We start from the raw sequence: 19,537 nt of genomic DNA on the forward strand, positions 1-19,537 counted from the left end.
GCGTTCACAAGAGAGATTTCTTTGAAATGTGTATTTTGTGTTATCTAGATAATGATAGTAATAGGTTTATTTGCTTAAAATTTTGGAAAAAAATTTATAATTTTATAATTGATCGTTGAAAAAGCGGTGATAGCGTTCACACTATACTTTTTCCTTTCTTTTCCCAAAACAAAAAAGGTAAACTGCTGAGCCTGTATAGCGATGGGAGGTAACCTGCTTTCTTATCTGCAGCAGTTTACGTTCAGAGTTTGGAATACCAAACCGTTTAAACAGTTTCAAACGCTTGAAGCACAGATGGTTTTCTTTTCTCATTGGTTAATACTAATATTTTCTCTATTTTTTACTACTTTTGGGTTAAAATTATGTGTTGTCAGTTTAACTGGCACATTTCTTTTCTTGTTAGGGTAAGTGTTACTTTATGTATATTTTAGGCAAAAATAAATATTCCGTTACTTTTATCTTCTTCTTTTTCTTCATGTTGACATCAATATTGCAATTCGGAATTTTTCTTCTCTTTTTATGTCTTATACCCCTTTTTCTATACCATTTTACATCTTGAGAAAAATTCTTATTTAACACAGTCTATAAAGAAAATTGACGATTAGGTATAATAACATTTGTCAAGATGTAGGTACACCTAAAACAGTACTAAATTCTTCATATTATTTGCACTATGTTTTCCCATAATCCTTCCTTAAGCACTCCAAATCATGAAATCTGAGAGAACTATTTAGTGCTGAAAACTTTCGTGTACTGTTGTTATGTGCAAATATTTCCTTCTCTACACTTTAATATGTTTAATTTGAACAAAACCGTTCTTCCTTTTACTTATACGATGATTGATTCATGCACTACTACATATTAGCTCTTCTGACTAGTTAGGAGATATGCGCCTCAAATATAGTAAACTTATTCTTCAATTCTTCTACTCTGCATGGGCACAGCAAGAATGTGTTGCTACCAGAAATCTGATACAAACGTTTTAATTAGTAGGTTAAAGGATTATTTCACAGATTTTATTTATATTTGTGTCAAATTACCTTCAGTTCATTATTTCCGATATATTAATACTTAGTAAAAGTTAAGCAAAGATAATATTTGCGCTTTAGGTGAATATGAAATCTGTGATTGCTTTCATATCTTATGTTTTTTCAGCTTCACCACATGGATGTACATAAAACAGAATAAAGACTACAATTATTACTTCCCTAAAAAAAATGTGGACTTATCATCAAACAATTATAAGGTAACCACTCTGTTAAAATTACTTTCTTGCTACATTCTCTTGTTGATTATTATTTATCAATTTACTTTCAGTTAGCAGAGAAAATGAAGAAACCTAGAAAAGACTTTAAAGTTGACAGAAGACTAACAGGTTCCCAAGTTATTGACGAACAGTTACAGGAAATATTAGATTATATGATAAGAGATTACGTTTATCCTTGGTAAGTGATATTAGAATTGAAATAAGTAATTCATTTGCCCGCTATGCAGGAAAATATATGAAACTTTCTCCAAAATAAAAAGCTTCCATCAAGTGTCCTCTAAGAGGTGATAGCCACTATAGCTAGACAATCTCTTGCCTGAAATGAGCTCTCTCTAGTCGTTATAAATGTCCGAAAAAAAGTCGGTGATCACCCCTCCCCCAAAACCTTATTTTCCTTTTTTTCGTTGTGAATAAATGCTCATTTTGATGTTGGGTAGAACTTTGCCCCTGATTGTGCGCTACATTGGCACATGTTACCTAGTTAAAAGTGATTTTTTATCTTTTTAAAATGTTTCTTCAAATTTGAATTGTTTTTAGGTATGATTTGGTTAGTGATAGTGAAGAAGTGCCCCATGAAATTCGAGTTGCCGCTCAGAACGTTATTGTAGCATTTGCTAATAGGTAAAAGTATAGATTTTCTCATTTATATCTTTTGATACAAAGAAAATACAAACTTTTGTGTTGCTAATCGATCAAATGGTAGTACATTGAGTGTTGTACACCCAAGATCTCCTTCGGGATTGATCAGCAATGTGGATATCCCGCCGAGAGTGCTGCAAGGAGGTACTTTCCTCTTCCTGCTATTCATTTCTGACTTCACTTCTGATTTACTGATTGATTGACTACTTAACCACACACATTATTAATTCCTAAATAATTGACAATAAAATGTAATAATAGGTAAATACCAAGTACACCAATAGTTATAAAAAGTTAATCATAAACAATTAAATTATCTACACGATATTTCCACAACCTCCGCCGCATGACCGCTTTTCCTTCTGATGCTACCTAACAGCTCACAATTGACATTATGAAACTTGTTTAAAGTGATACTAAACATGTTATTGTACGTATTCTTTACTTTTCTCTTACTTTAAAAGCTAAAGAATACGTTTCAGAAATGCAACTTGATTAATTATATGGTTAAATAATCTCTAAAAGCGTGCTAATAATTATTGATTTTTCAAGTGATATTATTGTATCACTTTAAACCTGATAGGTATTCTTTATTTTTCAGAGTGAAAGAAGTGGACTGGATACCCTTTCTCACAACTAGATTAGTAGACGATGCGGCATCTCATCTACGACTTTATAGACAGGCTAGGGCTCGGGTGCAATCCATGCCCCAAGGATCAAAGATTTCGTTAGAGGAAGCTTTCTTTGATTTAGAATTAGCGATGGAAAGCGGATTAGTTTGCAGGGATCATATTTCACTGACGCCTTCTTTGCAAAGGAGTATGGTCTAATTATTTTTTATACAAAATTTTTAAAAACTATCTTACTTGTACAAAAGGGGTGTTTAGCATATTAGTATAAAACTTTCTCTTATTAAAAATCCAACTTTATTTCCTTATACCCTTCTCAAGTGCAAGTATTTCGTGCAGGTTGTTTTGACTTTTCAACAGAAATAAATGTTTTGACATCTACTGTGGGTGTGACATCCCTGTAAATGTGTCAGCATAATTCGAAATCGAAAAATTGTAGAGATTTTTAATTTTATACTTGAATTTAACCTATTCCACAAATCGAAAGTGCACGTTACCAAATAGATTTTTTAAAGTTTGAGATTTTCTTGAAAATGGTCCCAATTGTATTTAAATTTGTTACACTTATTGCTTTAATTGTGAAATTGATTTGAAAAAGCTCCTTTTTTTTTTATGTCAATTTGTTTAATGCCACAAGTTCAGGAGCTAAGTTGTGAATGATTAGTTCATATTATCTTATATGAATAGAACGGCCTAACGCTACTCTGTACATAACTGAAAGCTCGTGCTGATCCCGGGTTTAAGTCTAGATAAGTATCACTCACCGTGGACAGGGTGTCTTTGTCGACAGCACGCTGTTCGAAGGCCGACGGTGCATTGTAAAGGCTTTAAGAGCCAATAACTTCAGATATTAATGTACCTCAAATTAAAAAAAATATATATTTTTTTTTTAATTTATTTTTAATGGGCATAATAACCACTAGGTTCTTTGCCTCCCCCCCAAAAAATTAAACAAATTTTTATTACATCAACAAAATTTTGATTTATGGCAGTGATAATATGTGCTATTTTCTACTTTCAAATTAATTAAACAGTAATTACCCTACTTAATTAAGTGTTACAATTAATATCCTTTTTTCTTTTTAAAGACACGGCACCACCATAAGTATTTCTTTGGCGAGGCACCTCTTATATTACTCGCCACATTCTTATAAAGTATACTTCTTATCTGTCGATCCTCTCCGCTTCCTTCCTCTTCAACATTAACATCCTCTTATCATTCAAAGCGATGACATACCAACTGTCTTTCCACCTCAGCATTACCTTCATCAACGTTTCAGGGACAATAACTCCTGCAACGTCCATAATGTTCTTTCTTTCCGCGTGCAACCTCACTCAGTTAGAGTGTATGTTCTGGACGAGTCTCCGTAAATTCAAGTACCATCTGGACGTTTTCCCATGCGGGGAAAGGTAAGAAAGGTTACTTGTGTGGCTGTTTCCAAAGAACATAAGGTCAAAAACAAAAGTTCCTTGTCGAGGTCATCCCCTAATCATTCTGTCTTTTCTTCAAATTCGGAATTTCAGTTGCATATTTATTTGTACTCGGTTATCGTTAGAAAAATGGCTACTTTGTAACTAACGAAGGAAATCGAGAAAACTCCAAAACAAAAGAATCTAGATTCGAAAAATCATTTAAGTACAGTGGACATTATCTCACCTTCTGGACAACGTTTGGTTACTGAGAGCCTGATGGTTCATTGGTGTACCATTAGGTATTTTGTTCATCCAAAGAGAATGAGCTTTCTTAACACATATTTTTCACATTCAAAGTCGTATTCTACGTATTTTACAATTGTTTTAGGTATTGATTAAAAACTTTATATAGGGGTCTTTGGGAGGCACCCAGACGAAATATCGAAATCAAACGTGAGTGATTTTTTGATATCTTACTACATGGGAACACTCTCGTAGAGAGGGCGACAATCTGTAATAAGAAAGAAAGAGGAGTAAGAGAAAGTTTGTGCATATTCCAGTGATTGAATTTTAATATCATTTATTTTCAGGTTACTTACAACAACTGACTGATGTAGTTCTCTTCTACTTGAGTCCAGAAGTGGAATTTCATTGCCTACCCTTGCGTTATATTACTAGAGAACTGATTGTAAATTCTGTGTTAATACCACTTATAACTAAACTGTCAGATCCAGATTATATAAACCAAATAATTATATGGTTGGTATGTATTTTATTTATTGATAAAACTGTTTTTTTTGGGGGGGGGCTCTTATACAGATTTTTCTGTCTCAACTGACAAATTCTAAAATCACATATCTGGCAACTTCCACCGGCATCGGTGCTGAAGACCGGAGATGCAATTTGTCTTTCGAACTTTGATAGATATTTATCAAACTTCTCTGGTCTCAAAAAACTTCATATTTTATATCCAACTTTTATATCATTTTCATTGATGATTCGATTGTTTGCCGATTATTTTCATACTCTCTAACATTTTGCTATATTTCTCAAATTTTGTTTATTGTTTTCCTGATAACTGTAAAGCCATTATCTTTCATCCAATCACTGTACACCAGGAACTATTTGCATACACTTCTTCTTATTACATGAAGTTTTTTTGGGGCATTTTTTCCCCCATCTACGATTTCTAGGATTATAGGTATTTTCAAATTATAGGTAGTCAGTAGGAGTTTTACAGGAGGGCATGCAAATGCAATGTACAGTAATCGTACTACAGAGGGAAGCCTAACTACCCCTGCTCAAGAAGTGCCAGCTCTCTTGAGTTGAAAGCTTAATCCAGCTTTCTTGAAAATATGTTGTAAATAAAACTTATAGATCTACATATTTATTTAAGGGGAGCAGTATTAGTATCCCTTTCTCTGAACAACGTTTGTTACCACGGAGCCTGACGGCTCACAGATACACCGATGATTTTTTCTCTTTCAGAGAGAATAGTGGGTTCTCCTCAACATTTAGGGAATAACGATAAACTCATTGCGGTTGTATTATTCACAATCGTTTCTATTTTTTGTATTATTCTTATAGGGTAAAGATATGTCAGTAACTTCTGAAGTCTTCTTGACCGTACTGAAAGTGAACGATAATGTTGAAGAGCTGGCTGCGACCAAAGAAATTCTAAACAAAGAGTTGACTATTCTGGTAAGCCTTGTTTATCTTGTTTTAGATCTCAGTGATGTTGATTACAAACCACCATCTATGATTCAAATCTCTTAATTGATGAATAGCGAAAGTAGTTAAATAAGAAAAATAGTTTAAAGTGATTCTATTCTAGAGTAACTAATGGAAAAAGTAATATTCTAAAATGAAATTATGCTAAATCGAAATTACTGAAGCTAGAAACAGTACATTTGGGCCAGTCGGTTTCTTTTGTAACGTGCTCTCACTAAGAAAGAATTTTTTCAATTTACACTCATAAATGTCATAGGAGCTCTCAAGCTATGTAACGAAAAATAATTTGAGTGACTTATAATATATTAGATGGAAATGAATATTATGCGGATTTCAGGGATTGTGCTTTCAAATAGTGTAACTTAACTCTTCTTAAAACTTATTACTTCAAACGCACAATTAGCGACAGCTCATCTTGTGGAAAAAATGAGAAAGCAATAAAGTTGAGTAAAACGCTAAAAAACTTAATCTACCAATAGTAAGTTGATATTTCGACCAGAAAAATGCTTGACACACACACATAAAAACCAGCACAAAGTTTTTTTCTACCCAGGCCGTGCGAAGTGCGATCAAATCATCTCCAAGAAAAATGTATGCACTTGCTTTTTGGTCACTTTTTCGCTTTTTGACCTTATATAAATTGTAATTGAGGTTGAAAAAAATGCTTTATTTAAAATCCTTCCTCCAAGATGAAGCAGCATAGTTATTAAATTCTTGTCATTAACCAATTACGGCTTAACTATACAAAAGTTGAAAGACAGATTTAGTGCAAATTTTATCATTTGACTCAAATTGACAAACTGTTTAGTTTAGCCCGTCTCTGACCATATAAAAGGCTAAATTGAAGTGTGTGAGGGAATTCAAGCTCTACTAAACATGCAGTTAACCTGGTGGTCCTTCCCACTCTGTCTTAACTCCACGCGCACAAACATTGTGCTTCTGGCAGTGTAGAATTATGACTGTTGCAAGTGTTGATATCGTCAACTATATGCTTCTGATTACAAACAGCCGGTGCACTCCTCTGGACTTAAAATTCAACATGTTGTTGCTCCATTGCGGGTCACATGTTACGCGCGCTTTTACTTTGTGTTACCTACCTCTGTATTTTTCATATAATATAATGCAGTTCCGAAGTTTAAAATTTGTGTAGGCCAGCGCACTCACACACACACAGGGATAGGACCAATAAACTATTTGAACTAAGCTAAAGTAACGATAGCCAATCTTACCATTAATCAGAATAGATTCACTGGATAAATTCTTTAATAAATTATATTATGTATTTAACATCAACTACGGCAGGGCCGCAGATGAGAAAACTCGCAGGTCAGCAAGAGGCAACACAAGTTTTTCAAAACAGTTAGACCTTGTCTCACTTCCAGCAAGTTGAGACTCAGAATAACAAAATAATAAATAAAATCCTTTTACAAATAAAATACCAGATGTAAACATAAACATAGCAACTATTTCCACTGCTCTGTTACATTTGTTTATGTTACAAAATTGTGCATTTCATAATCTCTTCATTTAAAAAAACAAAAAAAATATATGTACATAAAATGATGCAGTTTATAATGAGGCAATATGAAAGACCTCAAATGCAGCAAAAGAGATTTATAGATACTTCGACTTCAGATTATCTGCCACTTTTCAGGAACAAACCTTCTTAAATAACGCTTAACTTGGTTTGCAAGCGAAATATACCTAGAGTTTGTCGCTTTTGCGATGAAGATAAAAAGACAGTTTCTAGCTTATATTTCATCACCTCTTTCTTCCTATCATATTTTTTACAGAGGTCCCGCGATGCAGGTGGAGAATCCGAGACTTTGATCAAACAGCAGCTATCTTCTTTAAATTATCTTGCAAAACTTGTAACAAATCAAATTGCTAGGTTACAGTCTGGAGCCGATCCAGGTAACTAGTTATGTATAATTGTAACCTACTGATCCGAGATCAGAATGTGAATACAAATGCGTTGCCATCTTACATTTTCAGGTCCAGATTATTCAAGGTTGTTGTTAGGTTCCTCAAAATTATTCCAACTCCCTTTAGATGTTTTATTAAAGAATAACATGGCGCTTTCACACTTCATGGATCATATGACGTCGGTCGGAGCACAATCGTACCTTTTCTTCTATTTAAACATTGAAGGTCAGTAAATCTCGAGAATAAATCAAAGTAAATAAGAGAATAACTTAAAATAAAAAATAATAGAATTCTTCAAAAGAGCACTTTTAAGAGAATTTGAAGAAGTTAATGTAGATTCTTTTTCATTTATTGTCAATATTTGTCGAGGTTAATTGTTTTAGGGCACTTTTAGAGGAAAAGTGGAAATAACTTTCCTAGAAACAATCATTTCTATTACCCGTACTTTAACGTAAATTAGCCTCTTTTTAACTTAATTACTTCAATTTTTTTATATTTACGTATTTAATAGAAGGCTATGAACTTGCGTTTCGTTTATAACTTTTTCTGTGTAAATTTCTTGTATGAAGAATGCAGGGGTATATCAGATATTTCACAGAATTTTATGGAATTATCACTTATAGAATTCCAGTACGAATAAATTCGCTTTATTAGTAGTTCTAATCTGATGATTTTCACATGTATGAACTATCTTTTAGAACTCACTCTGTTGTTTGAATTCAACTTACTTATATTCAACAATACTTAACAACTTTAACTCTAATGAAGAAGGTAATGTAGATAGATACGGAAATCTCAAAGTTGTGAATAATCTCTTTAGTAAAATAATACTTCCAATTTTCTTAAGACTCTCTCTTTTAGCTACTCATTCAACCCTCCTTTATTACATAGAAAACAGGGCCATTTGTCCTCAATCCTCAATTCACTAGCAACTTATAAAATAGTTACAGAGACTGAAACAGTTAAATCATATCCGAAGGGGCAGTTGCATTGCTGCCTACTTCAGTCTATAGTGTATCGAGAACAGAAATTTGAGGTTCAACCTTCGGTACTGCAAACCATCTTGATAAACTAGTTTGTTCTTGTAAATTTTCAAATAGTCACAGGCCTGCAAACGTGGCATGATAAATCATTCCAAGAATTGCAGATATTTGTTGCTAACCAGATAGCCTTCATTCTCAATAATTTTGAAGTAAGTATGTGACAATATGTAAAAATTCTATTATTATATTGAAAATCGGGTCGACCTTACTTTACGGAGACTATCGACCTGAGGAGTAGGATCACTTTCAGGGTTATAAGTATTTGTAATATATTTTACATTATGCATGTTTGCCTTATTGGTTGGTGTGTTTGTTTTCTGTCCTTACAGTTGAGGTACTGTGAAGTCACACAACCACGAAAGTAATATGCGTAATGTTAAACATATTAAAATTGATCATAAGTAATATGAGAACATCCCGAGTCTCTAAGTTGAAATCTTGGCATTAATACAAATAAAAGTTTTAACTGAAATCGGGAGTAATCATTCTTCCCTTTGGATTAATCTATCAATCACAAAAATGATAAACAATACTCTGCTATAATCAACCTATTAAGGAAGGAGATTTAGTCTTGCCAACCTTATTTGCTTGGAAGCAAGGGTAGCGACATGCTATCTCGGAGATAATGTTGTAACATCGAAAATTCTAAAGGCATTTTTCTTCAAGTTAAAACTTATAAGATAACAACGGCTAAAACTCGTGCCACTCTCGTACTTGTACCGTCTAGCGTTCGCTGTTTGATAGCTAGTCACAACATTACTAATAGTAAGTGGTCATAATTTTTTCTAAAGTAAGTGCTTAGCTAGTCTCTCTGGACAGAGATTAAAGAAAAAATTGTACGTCTCGGCAGGTCGACTTGCAACACTTCCGGTGAATGTAGTTGTTTTAGAGCAGTCATCAGCTGCACGTCTTGGTGCTGCATTCTCTACTTCAAAAATTACCAAATTCAGTAATTCATTGCCTTACATTTATTTGTCAAAAATAATTAAATAAAGGTTGGAGAGCCTCAACTGAACAGCAGTTAGCTGATATGGTTCAGACATCTTTAGAGAAATCAGAAGTACTTCTTGCTGAGCATTATAGTGCTGCTAAACAAACTCTTGAGAGAATTAGAGAAGCAGCTCACAGCATATTTGAGCAATATCTTACAGAAAAGGTTTCTTTTTTGTTATTATTATTATTTTTCTAATTAATACTTACTACACTTCTAAGATGATGCTTTATCTGTTCAGTCATCCTGTAAGCTGGACATAGATGAGGTAGTGGTCAAAAGGCTTCTTTATAGAATAAAAACAGAGAAACCAAATGAAACGTGGTTTGATGAAGCTCAAGCTTGTGTTTTCGAAAAAATGCAGGTAACATAATTCCTACTTATTACTTTTCTGGATCCTGTCAAAATGTTTGTTTATTTTCCCAGCTGCCCATTACTGAACTGCTTCCTGAAATTTTTGCTTGTTCGTGACTTAAGTGATTTTCATCCTCTGCAAGTTGAATTTCTTAAATCAATGTCCGCTTTCGGTTTGCCTTTCCGTTTAATTTCCAACACAAATATTATTCATTATTTCTAAAAATATTTTAACGCCTACAGTTGTAGGCAACAGTTGTTGCAGCCTGCTCTGATGCTGTTCACATCTTTGAAACACTACTGAAATAATAATATGAGAAACTCCTACTAATGTACGGTTGTAATCACCTTTCGTTATTAGATAATAACGGCAACTGGACAGGAAATCCGCCGAGATAAAGACAGAAAACGAATAAAAGAACGTATTATGGAGGGGTCCTTATTTATGTAAATGATCTCACAAAATTCAAGTTCAAAGTTCTTACTAAATTATAAGACAATATTTGCTACAGACAGACGATCGTTGTCTTTATGGATTTAGAAATTCACCTGCTTATGTCAAATTATTATCTGAGCTGCACCTTCTGCGCGGTGACAGTGGTATAGATGAGGCTGCACTGGTACTGGCTTCAGGGCTAGCAGAAGATGATGACGACTCAGCTTCCTTAGATGAAGTCAGTCTTAATTCTGACACGGCCTCGCTTCCTGAATTTGTTATTTCGCATAATAGTAAGTGGTATTTCACTTAGCTATATCCAAATATATTAGACTTTCTTTTTGCCCGGACTTATTGTAAGTTACTTTTTCTAAATTCAATTAAAAAATTTAGAAAACATTCTTCTTTTAAGGTTCTACCGAAACTGATAATGGAAGCGGTGGCAGTCCAAGCAATCTACCAGACACTAAACCTATTGGCCCGTTTATCTTGTATGCAGAAATCATAGAAACAGGTTAATATTCATTTTCATTTCCCGGTAAGTATATTATAAACTTTTTCTAACTGCAGAATTTGATTGGTTAAATCTCATCAATGTGGGTCTCATCCTCATACGACTTATGTTTAACGCATTGTGACGTTTTAGAGGGTTTCTAAACATATTTATAATCGGTTCCAATAATGTTTTTACTTTTTTGCGATCATCCTTGCCAGAGTACTACTATTTGGCAACAGTGACATTCTGCTTCCATCAAGTACGTTTAAATAGTCGTTTAAATTCCTCAGGAAAAAAATAAATTAATTTCACTTTGTAATTCTTTCAAATAAATCCGTTCAGCGGTTATCCGTATCTTCTAATAAACTAACGCATAACTGCTGAATGCTTTAATGCACAGACTTATTTTATAGCACAAACTTAAGTGGCTTACTTGAAAACCTATTTTACCCCCATTGACAAGCAGAGGTCACCACAGAAGTGACAATAAATTAACATAAAGTGGGTGTACCGTTCACCAAATTTTGTCCCAAATCCATACGACACTGCTACATATCTTAACTCTCCTACTATCCTCTAACCTTCTACCACAAGAATATCAAACACAAAATAACAAGTTGCCCTGTTTTTCGAGTTGCTACTCGTCAGTTCTTCATCTAGATACACCATTAGCAACCTCCAAATAGCAAAGACGCTATCTTTCTTTTTCAGGAATTGACTCTACTTTAGTACCCAGTGAAACGAAAAATATTTACCTTTTTCCTGAAAATATCTTGCTAATGTCCTTAACACTTGTAAGTCTATTAAGAGACCCTTTATGGGGACGTTAAAGAACATCATTCTACTAAAGCCCCGCCTCCATCAGCAGCAAGGTAGGACGGTGCGCTACCGAAAGATGCCCCAAGATTACAGAGTTTACTGACTTTAGAAGCACACTGTCTGAGCAAATAGAAACTCCTGATCAATATCTTCGCGGACCTTTTCTAGTAAATTGGAAGCTAACGATATTTCATACATAATTCTGTATTATGGGAAACAAAACCCAGTGTATATTAAGCTATTCATTTCAATCTGATTCTAATTTATATTACCAAAAGATCTTGATAACCGATTAAATAATGAATTTTAAGAATACCTGATTATCGCTTACATGAAATTGCTTCCTTTTTTCTGTAGTCTTATAGAATTAAAAAAATATTATCGTTTGTAGGTTTGGTACATGAAAAGGGCAAAACCTTTGGGGTGTACGCTGTAACCATATCAAAGAAGTATGAATCAGGACAAAGAGAAAGCTGGCATATTTACAGAAGATATTCAGATTTCCATGAGCTACACCGAAAAATTAAGGAAAAAGTAATCCACACAAATATACATAAAATATATTTATAAGTGGATAACTTGTTCTCTCCACTTTCTTCATAATACGGGTTATACTTGAATTTACAGTTTCCTGAACTATCAAAACTTCCATTTCCTGCAAAAAAGACCTTTCACAATATGGAGAGGAAAACATTGGAAAGACGTATGATCTGTTTGAACTCCTACATTAAATCATTGACTCAGCCGGCAATGCTTACTTCTAAACCGGGACTTCTTCCTCTTCTACTGACATTTTTCAGTCCTTCTGGCTATAGAGCATCCACTCACTTATCAGCAACGGTACGCTAACTTTAAAGTCAAATCAGTGTTCGTGTTTGTTTTGTATTTTTTTTTTGTATTTTTTTCTATTATTGCGGTTATGATCTTAATTATTTTTTTTGTTCTGACCAGTTGGACTCATTATTAAGAATGTCGATGCAGGCTGTGAGAACAGTGCCAGATTCTGTGCTGAGTTCTGTGGATGGAATGGTGGACGGTTTAAGTAGAGTTCTACAAGTCAGAACTGCCACAACAGCTAAAGATAGTATTACTAGAGAGGGACCAGAAACTTTGAAAGTGGGTGCTTCCTTAGACACAGAAGTATGTGGCGATATAATTAAGTTTCCTTTAACGCCTACAACTTCATTTAGAATCACTTCAATTTTTAAATTGTAGACTGCTGATAATATACCAATGCGAATTCTTCTGCTATTGATGACAGAAGTATTTGAATTGAAATCATCATCGCAGTGGTTACGCCGCAGACTTGTGATAATTTTAAGACAAGTGGTGCGAACAATGTTTGGTGACATTGTCAACAGAAGAATACTCGATTATGTCTCCTTGCTAACCAGTCCAAACAAAGTTGCCACTTACCTTTCTGCTTTCAAGTAAGTCAAATGCTATTTTCTGTGAACAAATTGATGTTTAATTAGTGTTTGTTTATTGAATATAATTTTAGAGATGCTTACTGGCCAAATGGAATGCCAAGTGAACCAACGCAATCCAGAGATCAGGCAACCAAGATGAGAACCAGGGTTGCGGCCAAGGCAGCACTTCTCTCTAGCTTATCAGGTACATATTTTTTTTTTACCTTGAATGAGAACATTAAATAATAATATTTAGCAAATCACTAGGCCTTAGATTATTATAACTATTAATTATGTTTAATCGGCAATGTGCAGAGAAAACGTTTCGGATGTCATTAGTGCCCTTTAACAGAAGTTAAAGCCGTCATTTAGTGCTAACAGTTAACAAATATAATTTCTCTTGTAAAAGAACATTATGCATGCGCTTCCAAAGAAGAATAATGACCTTAACACGTGCACTTGCGAAATATGGAGGAATAGTTGGATACCGAAAAATGGCATTTTTGGTTGTATAAGAAAGAAATTTGAGAAAAAGTCGTATTTCTGTTTTCTGAAACTACAAGTTGGAATTTCATCACTTATTTGTTTCTGATGGACCTACTAGAAACTCAGACTTTTTCTCCCAAAATCTAAATAGAATTTGCTCCAAATTGCCTTGAACTATCCAGCTTTGATATGAGGTTTATTGAAAAGTAACGCTCGGCTACAAACCTGAAAAAGTTATAACAACATGAGGCATTGAACTTCTTATCCTGATGAATGTAACAACTACTGGTATAGATCGAAACAAGGATTTTTAGATCAAATGCAGGGGAAAAAATCGATTTTTTTGTTGTTCCTTTTGTATCTCAGCTTTTATTAATCAGTGTTTCTTCCGACCGGTTCAGATTATCATCCACCGCTTGTAGAAGAGAAGTAGACTTTCACTTACGTAGTTCATATAGAATGTTGTCCAGACTTAGTATCATCCGATTTGTTTAGGATCTTGGCGTACTTAAGGTAAATATTCCAATTGGAACTAGAGTGTATGTTTCATTCAGAATTCCAAATCCATGAAAAGTCATTGGCGAGAGGGCCGACCAACAACAAGCAGAAAGTTAGCTTCATCCACTGCAGGCTATTTTTTTCAACATATTCAAAATTCATCAAAGTTATTTTTTTAAAAATGGGTCTTCTAAACACATTTTTATTTGAGATTGGTTTCTGATATATATTTTTTGGCATCCTGAACTTAGCAGAAGGCCGTGTAATATTATAAATAAATAAAAGATCGAAAGTGGGTCATTACTCATTTAATTTTCAAGCTGTATTCTCTTTCTATTTATGTACATACTAGTAAATTTACTTTAAATTATAATTACTTTTTCATCTTTATAGACGATATTAAACATATATTGGGAAGCGAAACTACATTAACAGGCATTTTGTCAGTGTTTGGCCTGCTACAAGTTACTCGTCTAAATACAAGGCTTATCTGCGTGCTCATGGAGGGCGCTTTGTCCAACCTTTTTGCTGGTTCCGCCCAAGTCATACGCCGATTGCATTGTAAGTCTCATCGCATAGAAGAGGCAAGATCGCCATATAATTCGCTTCCAACAGTTTTAAAACCTTCAACACCATAAAAAGGAAAGATTATGTAATGTTTATGAGTGTAATTTCTTGGCATAATTACAGTTGATACGGTTGGTTTAAGTACAGCATTCAATGCTTTTACCTATTTTCTTCTCTAGAGTTTTGAGAAGTTTAATGATGTGAGAACTGAAACTATCAAATTAATTTTTTATGAATCCAAATTAATAGTATTTGCAGCTATTTATTCAAAGTGATTGTTTTTAAATAAATTTATTCTTTTGCTAGCAAATTATTACTGTTCCAGCGTATTTGCAAGCAGTTGTTACTTTCTTCCAGTTTATATCTTAAACAAGTAAATGTAGTTTAATCCGCAATGCAGATTTTATCCTCCTTAGCACGCCTGTTTTTTTATTTATTTATTTGTTTTATCCTTGACCGGTTTCCGACTTCTATCATTAGAGGTTGTTTAATCAGGTTGGTGTAGAGAATTTGACTTTACCTATGTTTTCATCAAGGAGAAATATTGTGACTAGAGAGGAAATATTTCTTACCGTACAGTTGCTACATTTTTCTTTACCTCATATCGCAATATTCCACGCTTGCAAAATAAGAATTTTCACTCAAAAAGCTACAGTTGGTTCAGCTTCGAGGGTGTGAATGTTGTTATAAAAAAAAAGGAATGATAAAATGAAACTCATTACTATGAATTCCTTTATTCTATAAGAATTCAAAAAATAAAATTGTCTTAAAATTCAAAGGTATATCAAAATCAATGTGCAAAAAATATAGTTAAATCATAATTAAACTTACATTTGTTTGTTAAAATTATTACATCTTAAATACAAAAATAGATATTTAATAACATTCTTTTTGGACGGACGAATTGTTTGTTGTTCAGAAGACGATCAATACCTTTTATTTATATAAATATAAATATGTTTGTAACATTAAATTGTTTTTATTACAATGAAGCCCAAAACAAACAAATAATTACATTTTAATGGTGCAGTATTTATAAAATAAAAACTAGGATTATAATTGTACTACTTAAACCATGTTACATAAATTTAGTAAATATATGCAATTGAATAAAATTGAATTATTGTTTGATGCTGTAATTCGCTTTTAATGAGAGCCATTGAAATGTACTAATTAAATTTGTATCTAGTTATGTTTTCGAACCAATTTCTAAATTTATTTGATATTAAAAAAAAAATTCATTTGATTAACCTTACTTTTGGGAGACAGATCTTAAGGGCATGGAAATTTCTTAAATGACACTAGTCTGAAGAAGCACTAACGGGTTAAAATCATTCTTCCCTACGTTTATATTATGAATTTCGTCTTGTTTGTGCTTTCCACAGCTAAGGGTCTCTTCAGTATGTTATCAAATCATGTTTTTTAAAACGCGTTCTTTTAATGTTTTACTAATAGTTTCACTCATAATTATTATTATGGCACTTACGGCATTTTTGTGAATTTGAAATATTTTGAGAATAGTATAAAAAACTGAATGTACACAACAAATTTTGACTCATCTTTCAGTAAAGATCTATCATATTATTAACATATTTGTGTGAAAATAAGAATATACATTTTCTGTCTTAAGCATACGATACTCGTTGTTCGTATGCATGATCTTCCCAATCTGTGCGCCTTTCGTATGCTGTATGTCTCAACTTACACAATTTAGCTCCAAATCTTAAGATCAACATAATAACAACAGCAATGAACAGTACCAGACATGCTAGAGGAGGCCAAAATACTTGGATCCCCATTGTAATTGATAAAAAAGCTTATAGATCACTCTCTCTTTTTTGCAATTCTAGATATTCTTTAGAACCAGATTTATCCGTGCGTCTTTCTTGAGATATGATGCCCAGATCTTCTTCTTCAGCAGTCCCATACACTTCGTAAGCTGGTGTTTTTGCAAATGTTTCCTCCAATTCAGTCAGATCTAATGGTGGCTGCCTATAAGGAGTTTTCGTCCAAATTGGTAATATCCACCGATTACCTAGAAGGAAATAAGTATCATTTAATTTGTAAGAGGTGAAATATAGTTTACAAAGAGCATTTTCTCTGAACAAAAAGGATATTTTATTACATTAAATGCTATTTTGCCTTCTGCATGATAGTCTACGATTATAGAGTTTTCACAGGGAATATAAATTTAAGGTCTTCTAAGTGAAAGTGGTGATCAGTTTGCTGGTTTCTAACTTTTCATTTTTACATTCCTACATTACAGTATTATCGTTTTTAACATTTATATTAACTCTACGATAAGGAAATAAAATTCTTAACAGCAGTTATAAAAAATTAAAAAATACATTTACCACATTGAGATGGTTGGCTAACGGTTGAAATGCAACCTAAAATAAAAATTGCTGCTGAAAGGGAACCCTATCTGCGATTGAAAACTGTTTTGATATAGAAATTTATTATATTTCTAAACTTTTTCAAAGCAATGAAAGTGAGGTATTTTGTAAAAGGTTATAAAACTACGAGAGTAGCTATTTCAATAACTTGAGGGTTCGATTGTGTACTATAACGAGTTTTCGTTTATTCTTTTTTGTTCACATTACTTTTAATTAGATAAATTTATAGCAGCCTACAATAAGTTCAACTTCACGGTATATATCTAATTATATATCTCCCTAACAAAAACTTACAGTTTAAAATGTTAAGTATAAGGGTTGATTAAACGCCAAAAGGTACACAAATCAGCAAGTATCTAACATTTCATTAATTCTTCATTAATATTTAAGTAATTTTACTGCATTAATTTTCATTAATATTTTTTAGAATTTATTAGATGTCACAGACCCTTATGCTGGCCATTTTCGTCTACAAAATATATGTTCAAGTAGCTCTGTAGATTGACTGTAATATCTAGTTATTTATAATAATCAAACTGTTAATTACAGGTTAAAAAGAAAAACGTTATAAAAAATATAAACGTTAAAAAAATTATGAGGCTAAAAAATTCAAATCCTTTTTTAAAAAATGCTTACACCAACATACATCAATGATTTTGTTTATTTTATTTATTTATTTTTATTTTTAAATAAAAATCGTCGGTTTAAGTTCATTCTTCGATTAAAGTAATTGTTATTTTATGAAGTAGTCAAACGTTTATAACAACAGGTAATAATTATCGCAAATAATACAGTTTTCTTCAATTACATTCTCAATCTAGGTGTTCTTCCCACTATGTTTATGTATGTAATATAAAATAAATAAGATATGCATATTTTTAGGACAGCTAATTATTCCAGTATTTTACTATAAGTAAAATTAGGGGGATTAAATTAAATTACAATTGAGAAATCAATAATTGTTGAAAGAATAATCTACTTGTTATTAACTGTGTGTTATTTGTGCTCACGAATATTTCGGTAAGACGAATTCAAGACAGTAGCCGACTCTAACTTTGTCTTTTTCTACTTTAACATGCATGTACGTATATGTGATTTATCATAATTATATCAAAAAAATATTATAAATGAACTGGCCAGCATAAGGGTCTGTGACATCTAATAAATTCTAAAAAATATTAATGAAAATTAATGCAGTAAAATTACTTAAATATTAATGAAGAATTAATGAAATGTTAGATACTTGCTGATTTGTGTACCTTTTGGCGTTTAATCAACCCTTATACTTAACATTTTAAACTGTAAGTTTTTGTTAGGGAGATTTTTGTACCTTTTGGATAAATTTTCCTTTTTGTCTATTTTACAAAGTTACATATCTGCTTTACAGATTTTTTTAAATTTGGAATAAGCAATTCTACCATTATAAACTGATAAGGTGTTAAGTCGGAACCGTAACTACCACTGGAGAGATCTTTTTAAAGAATGATTATAATTGCGGTCCTCAAAACCATCCTCAATAACAATTTTTCTGAAAAAGCGTTTTGAATAACATAGGAAGGTATTTGTACGTAAATAGCAAAATTAAACTGCGATTTCAGTACTTCCTTTTAGGAGGAGTAAGAAAAATAAACTACGATTGCAGTACTTCTCCCTAAAAGGCAAAGAGGCAAAGATTTTTTAATCGAATGACAATTCATTGATTTAAATCGGTTCACTCATTGATAATTTAAACGATTGCAGTACTTCCTCTTAGTAGGAGCATGAGAATCGGCAAGGTAGAGGAGCTTTAACCACTTATTCGAGCTGAATTTTATCAAAATCGGACTAAGCGTTATGGAAATATTGGTAATAATAGTTTTAGATAGGGCCTTACTTGGGTCGGGCAAACTCCCCTCCTTATAAGTGCAAAACTGTACAAAATTTCGATTCGAATGACACTTCATTCATGAAAATCGGTTCACGTGTCGATAATGTGAAACGATTGCTATACTTCCCCTTAACAAGAGTAAGAGCTGATCGCTACTTTAATGTTACGTAGGGGTGCCCTAACCCTATCATCCTACCAAATTTTATCAAAATCGGGCCAAGGTTTACAAAGTAATTAGTAATAATAATTTTAGAGGGGCCCTTACATAAAGGGGGCTAACTCCTCTCCTATTCAATGTACAGCGCCGGGACCCCCAAAAGGCACATCTACATGAAATTCCGAATCGAATGAAACCTCATTCATGAAAATCAGTTCGCGCGTTTAGGCGCTACGTTGTTTACAAAAAGGTAACAACAACAACAACAACAAGAAGAACAAGAACAAGAACATTTTTTGAAAAAGCCGTTTTTGCTCATTTTCGGCAACTTTTTTCTCGAAACCTATTAGTTCTGGGTTGTTGCAAAAAAATTACAGTCATAAAGGAGGGTTTGCCCTTTATTTTAAAGAAAA

General features: G+C 32.9%; 1 protein-coding gene across 4 annotated transcripts; it reads left to right on the forward strand.

The window, feature by feature from the left end:
• Positions 1 to 184: 184 nt before the first annotated feature.
• LOC141457661 (sorting nexin-13-like) lies at positions 185 to 16,292 on the forward strand. Of its 4 annotated transcripts, none has more exons than XM_074134866.1 (19): positions 186 to 404; positions 1,156 to 1,246; positions 1,318 to 1,445; positions 1,805 to 1,888; positions 2,490 to 2,725; positions 4,539 to 4,711; positions 5,536 to 5,649; positions 7,473 to 7,593; positions 7,675 to 7,830; positions 9,644 to 9,804; positions 9,881 to 10,003; positions 10,506 to 10,722; positions 10,842 to 10,943; positions 12,136 to 12,278; positions 12,372 to 12,584; positions 12,696 to 12,860; positions 12,960 to 13,174; positions 13,246 to 13,358; positions 14,531 to 16,292. In XM_074134866.1, the coding sequence occupies exons 1-19, from the start codon at positions 202 to 204 to the stop codon at positions 14,773 to 14,775; spliced, it is 3,003 nt and encodes a 1,000-aa protein (XP_073990967.1). In that variant the 5' UTR covers positions 186 to 201; the 3' UTR covers positions 14,776 to 16,292. The 4 variants fall into 4 exon arrangements, with proteins under 4 accessions (XP_073990968.1, XP_073990967.1, XP_073990965.1 ...); XM_074134864.1 differs by having other exon boundaries at positions 187 to 404; positions 12,696 to 12,884; XM_074134865.1 differs by having other exon boundaries at positions 187 to 404; positions 2,508 to 2,725; positions 12,696 to 12,884.
• The last annotated feature ends 3,245 nt before the right edge of the window (positions 16,293 to 19,537 follow it).

This window comes from Rhodnius prolixus, unplaced genomic scaffold, assembly GCF_049639745.1.
Source record: "Rhodnius prolixus isolate KJV_2025 unplaced genomic scaffold, Rpr scaffold_58, whole genome shotgun sequence".
Taxonomy (NCBI): Eukaryota; Metazoa; Arthropoda; class Insecta; order Hemiptera; family Reduviidae; genus Rhodnius; species Rhodnius prolixus.

Excerpts from the sequence above, each read along its gene's own strand:
- LOC141457661 (XM_074134864.1), top strand. The coding sequence starts at position 202 with ATGGGAGGTAACCTGCTTTCTTATCTGCAGCAGTTTACGTTCAGAGTT. Across the intron at positions 1,889-2,489 it reads ATTGTAGCATTTGCTAATAG|GTATTCTTTATTTTTCAGAG; the intron begins GTAAAAGTATAG and ends TAAACCTGATAG. Across the intron at positions 12,585-12,695 it reads CCACTCACTTATCAGCAACG|TTGGACTCATTATTAAGAAT; the intron begins GTACGCTAACTT and ends TGTTCTGACCAG.